This window comes from Alligator sinensis, unplaced genomic scaffold, assembly GCF_000455745.1.
Source record: "Alligator sinensis unplaced genomic scaffold, ASM45574v1 scaffold570_1, whole genome shotgun sequence".
NCBI classification, from domain to species: domain Eukaryota; kingdom Metazoa; phylum Chordata; order Crocodylia; family Alligatoridae; genus Alligator; species Alligator sinensis.
Window position 1 is genome coordinate 78,591 of NW_005841997.1, and position 9,257 is coordinate 87,847.

The window sequence follows — 9,257 nt, forward strand, 5'->3', positions numbered from 1 at the left end:
CCTCTTGTTTCTGTCCTTTGCCCACTAACCCTCAACCAGTCACTGCAGACTTCATCCACAGCCTTGCCTTGCCCCGAAACATGATAATTCTGGGTACAGGTCATTCAGATCTAGGTGGTACCTTTACATGGGTAAGAGGAGATGTGGCGCCCTATGGAGCTGTACAAGCCTAGGAGTCAAACTAGGAGGTGGCCACTTCAGACAGGTCCGGTGTCTCTTAGGACTGCTCCTTGTGCTTGGGGCTTCATCCGTTTCTACCACTGGGATGCTCTACCCTACCTTGGTGTGGGAGCCATACCCTACAGGCTGAAACACAGAGGGAGGGGGCCACAATCCTGCCTCTACCCTGACACATCTGTCAATCTTATGGGAGGAGCTGAAGCCATCAGTCTCCATGCTCCCTGGCTGCAGGAAGAGGGACTGTGAGGGGCCTAGTGCAGCTGTGCAAAGTTGGATAGTGTTCTGCTTGACCCTCCATGACTATACAGGGGCCCTCATGACCCAGGCCTAACAGTTCCCCTGGAGACTCCCGTCCTGAGGACAGTCAGAGGGCAGGTACAGGTTTAAAAGGAGAGATCAACTGGGGACCAAGATGCTCTTGGACCTGTGGAGAAGTCTGTACAGGGTTGTGTTTGCTGATGAAGAATGGCAGGTTGAGCTTCTCCAAGCCCTTCATCTTGCATTGCATTTATCCCAAGCTCCCTCAGGCCATTTGCAACCCTCCAGTGCCACACCAGGGTGACCCCTTCCCCAGCAGACCTAAGTGCTGAGCCCAAAGGCCAAAAAGCAAGTGAAAACAAAACCCAAGGGCTGAACACCAATATTGACTTCATGGCCTACTCTAATCTACCTGACCCCTGATAATCTTTTTGCATGCTGCAGACCTTTTCCCTTTTGAGAGGGCTTAAACTTCTGCTAATCAAGGTAAACTTTCTTCTGTGACTTGTTTTTTCTGCTACTCCTGGAAGTTTCTTCTCTTCTCCAAGTTCACAGCCTTGCAAACTGTATTTAATCCTCACTGTGCCTGCCATTTCCTCAGACCTGAAGGAGAATGCACTGCATTCAAAAGTTTGTCTAACTCTATCCCAACCATGGAGTTAGTCCAATAAAAGATTTTGCTTACAAAAATCCTCACCTCTCAAATAGACTCCAAAGCTCTCCTCGCTGCACCTCTGCCGGGGATACTCTAGGCTTCCCCCGTGCACTGAGGGGTACATCTAGCCCCTTATTCTTTCCACTGTACTGCCCACTTCATTCGAGGTCTCTGCCTGCCTGGATCCTTCCACCTCTGGGAACCTCATTCACTGTGGGGCCCTGCACAGGCCCGGGCTTTGGCCTGCCTGGTCCCTCATTCTTATGAATCCAGATAGTTCATGGTATCTGCCTTGTGCCAATGCTTCCCCATAGGAGTTGTGCTCCCTGCTGGGCATCCCCACTGCATGCTAATACTAGGCTGGTACTTGAGTGTCACTCCCCAAAGAAATGGTTGCATTGCTGCACCTATGTTACATCTTTGTAAAAGGCAGCACACAAATACTAAGACTCCATGTTTCTGAGAGGGCTGGAAGGGTAAATTTCCCAAATCTCACTAGACACCAGTGAGGGACCTGATCCCCTAGCTCTCCTTGGGCATATATGTCACATCTGTGCATTTTTGTCATGTCTTAGTCCAGAAATGGGACAACCTGAGGAAGCTCAAGGGTATATGACAGACGCTCCTTGAAGCCTGCTCCAGGGAGCTGAAATGAAGCTAGAAGAGAGCAGGGGACCTCTACCACTGATCTCAAACAGAGCCAGACCAGTCCTAATGCACCTGGGCTCCAATTACTACCCTTGATAAAGAAAGTAACCTGCTACAATTCACTTCTCTGCCTTGCTGGGACATGGGGCTACCTAAGGCAAGTTCCTATTTATACTCAGGGAGATGGTCCAGTGCCCTGGCTTGGTTCATAGGAAAGCAGTTGAGCATGGACAAGCTTACAGCCTAGATGCTTACTGGAGATGCTTTTGAGGGCAGGCTCATCACAAGTCCACACCCTGCTGGGCTTCAAGCAACAGAGCTGCACCCCTGAGCTCAGGGAGAGGGAATAGCACAGTAATGGTGGGCATGCTGTGTCCCCTCTGCTCAGGGCCAGAGCCCTGGCTCAATGCTGGAAAAAGAGGAAAGTACCTATTAAATGGCTGTGTGTAATGGCAGCAGGCTGACTTCTCGGTGCTGCTGGCAAACCCGCTAGAGGAAAATGTTCACCTCTCTTGCATCCTGGATGCTGGCTGAGCAGACATGCTGTATATTCATACCACTGCTGCATGTGTGGCCACCAACAAGGTAGCATTTTCTGTTGTGGACAAGGACAAGAATTTTACAAAGGCCGTGAGCACTGGGATGGGCTCTTACTTTCCAGGGAGACTGCCAGTCCCCCTGCCTCAGATCCCTACCAGGCCTCAAATGACATGGGATGGTGATTGGTTTGGTTTTGTGGCACACGGATCTTAAGCAGTGTTTTACCATACTTCACTGCAAAATCTAACCTGAACACTTCAGCCATCTTCTACATGGGCCTGCCTAAGAGGACCACATGTCATCATGGTGCAGCTCCTGCCAGGGCAGATGCGCTGTATAACTCCACAAGACCACTCTGCCCCACCTCGATTTTTCTGATGCTTCAGCTCAGGTAAGTTAGGCCTCTGCCCAAGGGGAGGCTTTGTCTTCTCATTGATAGAGCAGGGAAGACCCCACTTCTCAGCTAATAGAGTACTGCATTGTTTGATTGATCTTTGTTCACACATGTGAAGTTCCTGAGGGTCCAGATGTGGCTTTTGCTAACATTTGGTGGGGCCTAAGTCCTTTTTAAATGACTGATTTATTCACAAGGCCTAATGTTCCCAAAATCATGGCCTTGAGAGATGTTAAAATACTGTTTTGTCTACATCAACTGTACAAATGAGTGTATTCAGTGGTGGCAGCCTTTACACACTAGCTAATTCTTCTGGAATTAGAAGGCCATCTTCTTCTGTCACCTGGCCTCTGCTGCATCCATCATTGGGTCCTAGGCACGTCTTCCAAGGAGTGCTGCATCGTTTCATTTTCCAGTAAATCTTCATTGAACCTATTCTATGAGCTGTACGGCAAAAGACAAATCATTCTTCTCATGGAAGATACCAGAAGGCTGTCCCCCACCGTTGCGTCTCTTGCCCTATGGAGTGGCAGTGCCGTCTCCTGCCATCGAGCTGTGACTGGTTTTTGTACAGCCATGTGTCACTGTGGTGGGTGTTCGGAGCAGGAACCCAGCTGACCGTCCTTGGTAAGTCCCTGATTTACTCATGGACATTTCTTCTCCGTGCCATTAATGGGAGATTTTCATGATTTTTTTCCTGTTTTTCTCTGTCTTCCTTCCTGGCTCATGTCTCCTCTCATTCCTTTTGCTAACTTTAAGACTGGATTGGGGACAATGTTTAGCTTCTGTGGGTGGTTAGAGCAGGGTTTGTGTGTGCCATGATAGATTTGACTTTATTTTTTCCAAGAGGCAGGTTTTTGTAACTGCCCATGATACCGACCTCGGTTCTGCCATTAGGGTCCCAGTCTTTAAAGCCCCGATGGTAGCCCCTTCTTTTTTTTTTAAGTCCCTCTTGTTCAAAGGCAGAACCTCTCCATTCTCACTGCCTTCCAAACACTATGGAAAAGAAATCAAGGCCTGGGTTGTGAGCCACCCTCCATTGACCCAAGTACATTGATTTCAGTGGAACTCCAGGACATAGCATTCTAAAAAGGGAGTGTAAAAACCTTCAGAACTAGCTGCCAGTTGACCTTTATTCTGCCTGGGTTATTTAAAACGTGCCTCATCACTGATCAGGAGTACTTTGAAGGAAAAATGCTTTTGAATTACAGCTGGCCACTAAGAAAGGTTTTAAATTATACCTGTTTTGACAAAAAAATATTTGGGGGGGGCAGGGGGAGAGAGAGAGAGAGAGACAGAGAAAGACCTTATCACCTAAACTTTCAATAAAAAATTCCTGTGAAGTCGAGAGGTAGGGAGAAAAATCTTTTTTTTAAAAACCCTAAAAATGACAAAGTTTTAGACAAAACTGAAACTCAGTTTTAGTTGAAAATTGCCAAGAGAACTGTCTAAGTTTTAGCTGAAAATTAGTCAGGCATTGGACTTCTTGGTTATCCAAACAACTAAAGCACCAAAGCCAAGACATTTTTCAAAAGAACAGGTACTTTTGAATTGATAACTCTATTTCCTATTGGAATGGAAAATACTCACTCTGTTTGTGGTATTGCTTCCTTGGAGCTGCCTAAGGCTCTTGGGAAACTTGAAATGTAAAGTCGAGGGTCTGGGTTCATTAGGGGTGGGTTTGAGGCAGCCTGAGGAATGAGCCAGACTTACAGGAGTGGCACTGACTGCACCCCTCAAACCTGGAGACAGCGCGGATGGCCTGGCCAGCAGGTCTGGAAAGGCTGGATGACTGGTGTGTATTATGGGTCAGCAGGCTCTGAGGACAGGGAGTGAAATGCTGGCTTGACCACTAGTTTGCTCCAGGTGATTCTGGTTAAAGTGAAGTGAGACCCAAAGGGACTCTAATCAGCCTGAGGTCAGTGCTGGCCATGTTGGTTCAAACAGCTTTTCGGTGGCTCTGGTCTATGGCAGTGTCTGTAGGAATTTAAGTGCTCCAACTTTTTTGCAATAGTTCTTAATTCTGTAGCGGGGGGGTTTCTTTTCTCTCTTGCCTCCCTACAATTAATTTATCACACAGTACCTGGGAGGCTACGTTTTGTTACTGCTATGAAATCAGCCATCCCGCTGGGCTTTTGCTGGGTTCTTTCTTCTCCCTTGACCTAGACCCTGACCCAAGACAGCCCTTTGTAGAATATGGCTCCACCTGTGAGTCTGCTCTTTACAGCCTCTGAAAATACTTCGGCCAGGAGCCGGGGGACAAGGCTGCTCCGCAGCAGGATACAGAGCAGGGCTGTGGAGGGAGATTCTCCCTCAGCTGGCTGAGACCTGCACAGAGTGCTCTAGAAGATGGCAGTAGTCAGATAGCATTGTCATTTTTTCAACTGTCATCAGCATTCTTGAACTTTTTATTCCTGCCGTAAAATTCTATGCGATGATTAAAAGGTTGCGCACTATTATCATGCTCTACAATTTTACAGTCCTGTCCCCACAACCTTATTCATGGTGTGGTTCCCCAGACCTGTCCTTGCTGTTGCTGCTTTATTGCAATTGTATTTTAGAAGTCTCTTTTCCATGTAGAACCTGCGCGTTACCTCTGGTTCACAAGCTGTAGTTAGCCATGTTAGTCTGAAGTCATTCAGAAAAAGCAAGAGATGCACCTTATAGACTAATTCTGATTCAGTGAGTCTTCTCAGATACTTCGCTACTCTGCCTGACGCAGCTCAGGCCCCAAGAAGTTCTGTAAAACTAATGACTCCGATGTTATTCAAGTAAGAAATGCAAAAGCTGCTTTTCTCTTGCTAAATGGGCAGAATGAGTTGCTGCCACTCTTTGGTGTCTGTGGCTGGCCCTTGCAGTGAGCTCAGTCTGTATAGAGAATAGCCTAATTTCTGACATACCTTACTGCCAAACAGTTTTTTCTGTTAAGCTACTGCAGATGTATTTCCTGATTGTGCAAGGCCCTCCTAGACTTTATTCAGACAAAACTGGCACTGATATCACTGAGCAGGGGCTGAGGGTGGAAAACAAGGCAGCTCCAGTGCACTTTCTAAATGAAATTCACTCTCTGATGGGTGAGGTTCATTTAGAAAGGCTCCTGCTCCCCTTTAAAATTGTCTGCACTGAAGTAGCAATCCTATCCCAAGCATTAACAATGATGATCCAGACCTAGATCTTGTATAGTGTTTCCCATGAATGGGTCTCAAAACGCTTTACAGAAAGGAGGTTGATAGCATTGCCCCTTGGACAAACATGATGTCATAGGGGACCAAAGGACATTCAGTGAGCTATGACACAGCCAAACCCGAATCCTGATCTCCTGAGTTCCAGTCCAGAGTTGTGCCATTAGGAGACTCTTTCCCCCATGACCGTCAGTGAAGGGCTCACATTACATACATTTTAGCTGGCCACAAAGCTGGGGAATTCCACCGGTGGCACTGGACAGCCTCCCTCTTTGCACTGGCACTTGCTGGCTTGCGGTTTGATCCTTTGTTCTGCGTTTGAATCCTCCTCAGCTTTGCACTATCTAATGCTGAACCCACCTTTTTCCCTTGCAGGACAGCCAAAGGCCTCTCCTACCGTCCACCTCTTCCCTCCCTCCTCGGAACAGGTCAGCAGCAAGAGCAAGGCCACGCTGGTGTGTCTGATGGACAGCTTTTACCCCAGCTCAGTCCAGGTCACCTGGAAAGCTGATGGCACAACCATGTCCAGTGGAGTGGAGACCACCAAACCATCCAAACAGAGCGACAACAAGTACATGGCCAGCAGCTACCTGTCGCTGAGCGCCTCCGACTGGAAGAGCCACGAGACCTACACCTGTCAGGTGACGCACGACGGGAAGAGCATCGAGAAGACCCTGAAGAGATCGGAGTGCTCTTAACCCGCAGCCCCGGAGGGCTCGGCTGGCTCCTGTCCCAGTCAGTAGAGAGCTGGGATCCCTGAGGAGTTGGGATCCTTCTGTAGTATCTCCCTAATGTTGATTTCCAGCAACTGTATTTCTTATTTCATGTGGAGATCTTAGCCAATCCCTGTCATTGTTCCCATATATCCATCCCCTATCCTCACCTCTCTGCATTCCCTGCACATGCCATTCCTGTTTTAGTCTCTCATGCAGCCTTGATATATTAATAAATCAGAAACATTCAACTCTCACTGTGTCTGTATACATTTCCCCACCACTTCCCATGCTTATATAAACTATTTTTTCATGTCCTTCCAATTAATGATGGACATTATTAGCCATTGGGTTTTCTTGTCTTTGCCTTTTGCCAAATACTGGAATTATTTCTCCCAGTGTCACTAAATCTTACAAGTTGGCTGAGAACATTTTAGGAGCCTGTTGGCAGCATGCCTTTGTTTTTAACAGGTAAGAGGTGGATCCTCACTATGGGGGAACTGGACATAGCTGTATCAACCTGCTGAAGCTCTTACCTGTGTGTTTTGCCTAACTGAGAAACACACCCAAGTGCAGCACTTGGGAGAAGGAATGGGAGGTTACACAGTTCCTAATGACCGCGGAGACTGGAACTGCCTTCTCGGAAATACTTGGTCTGAGCTACTTGCTTGCTGGCACACAGACTAGGGGCCATACTGAGGTCACAGTTACCCTGCATTTACAGGGGTGAAGCAGCCCTTCTTTCATGTGTTGTCTTAGTGCTCTGGCCAGTTCTTTGCACAAGAGAGACTATGTTCCCTTCCAGTGCAGCCTGACCTCCCCGTCCATGGAGCCATATGAACACAAACAGCCCCCTTACACCTATCACCCACCTATTTCATTGAGAACTGCTTCTTGCTGGCATCCAGTGATACCCACCAGCATCAAGCTACAATAAAGACCCAGAAATGAGCCCTTATCTAAATCCAGGCAGCCATGCACTCTCCTTGGCATGTAGATGGTTGCCTGTTATCTTCCCAATAACAACTAACTCTTCATTTATTACGTACAAGGAATTTGTAGCAGAGCACCTCAACCTGTGATCTGTGGGCCAACTTGTCTCGGTCCACAAGCCTTCTCCCATAGCCAACTATCTCAGCAGGGCACCCTTCTTCTAAATAAAAGAAGAAATGAATTTAAACTTTTCTACATAGGCCTGGTGAATACATTCAAGGACACATTAAAGATAAGAATGGCATTTCCCAATAAGATTGTAGTCTCTGCAGTCTCCAAACATCAGGAATCCATCCATCCCCACAATATCCCAACCAGAATAAATCACTTCTCACCCCCAGTTCCTTCCACTGTATTACCTACATCCTATAGGGTCATCCGTGTGCCTAGACCCTGCCACCCACCAGAAGCCCCACTCAGGTCTACACCACCCCACACACAGATTCTGGGAGTCAGCTGATCCATTCAGATTGCAGGTTTAGGGTTCAGCCTACACAGGTCAGCTTGCAAGTTCAGGGCTCTAGTTTCTCTGCATCCAAATATTTCCCAGTGTTGCCATGCTCTGAGGCTTGCCCATAGGCCTCCCCATTCCATATAAAAAACCTTGTTTGCTCCTCCTCAGCTGGCATTTCACTCTGACTGCCCCATGATTGTACTGGTGAGCCCATTCTATTGCTTTGCACAACATGAATATATGGATGGTGAATCACGTCTATTATTTTTTATTCTTAATGTGGGATGGGACTTGCAAGGATCTTGAGAGCATTGGCTGCTTGGATTCCACTGATTTTTTTCAAAGGACTTTGGACATACCTAACCATTTTCAAAAACATTACCCTCCATGTTTTTATTCTTTGCTCCTAACGGCCATTGGCTTGGCCCTGATGTTACCATGGGATGACCAAATGACAGCCCCCATACTGCTCAGATGTCTCCTGAGCAGGTGGGTAAATTAAATTCAGTGCAGAGGCAGCATAAGTGCAAGGCAATGGATCCTGCCCAATACACTTTTAAAATGCTCTGGCCTTCTTTTACTGGGACAGGTGTGCACATTGTCCATAACTAATGCACACTGAGGAATGAGGCAAAGACCCTGTTGGGCAAAGGCTTTTTGCCTATCTTGGATCAAGTTAAACACTGAGGAGACTTACTGCTCTCTGAGTCAGTGTTACAAGAAGGGGTCAGTGACCAGGGAACCAGATGCAGCAGGCCTGGCATCGGCCACTGCCCCTGATGCCCAAAGCACGAGGTTTGTGATGGTTACACCTCTGCCCTGAGCAAATGGACAAGCTCCACTTGTCAGTGTGCAGTTGTGAGGCACCTGCTCAAGGTGGTGAGTGCTTGTAACCAGTGTAAAGCACTGCTCGGAAACAGGTAAAATTCACCCCGTCCATTAGACTTGCAGATTGTCTGTGTGCTGCACACATGCCATCAGTTATGCCCAGTGAGACTGAAAGGCTGCATGAGCACGAGGTAAATTTCTCCCTGCTGTTTCATATTCTTCTCTCAGTTGGGAACTGGCAAAGACCTCTGCCCCTGCAAATGGAAAAGTGTCATCCTAGAGCCCCAAAGTCAGGTAATAAAAGCCTACGTGATGCCTGTGAAAGAGCAGGGTATTTAGATCTGAGCCCTTGTACGCAGTTCAGCCTCCTACCCACTAGCCCAGTCCTGAGGATGACAAAGTCCCAAGTTCC

General features: G+C 47.6%; 1 gene segment (V, D, J or C); it reads left to right on the forward strand.

Annotated features, from left to right (window-relative positions):
* LOC102373719 overlaps nt 1-6,827 on the forward strand; it is a 58,450-nt gene extending 51,623 nt beyond the window's left edge. Inside the window, 2 exon segments of the V gene segment in view lie at nt 3,266-3,302; nt 6,233-6,827. Coding sequence covers nt 3,266-3,302; nt 6,233-6,555 — 360 coding nt within the window.
* The last annotated feature ends 2,430 nt before the right edge of the window (nt 6,828-9,257 follow it).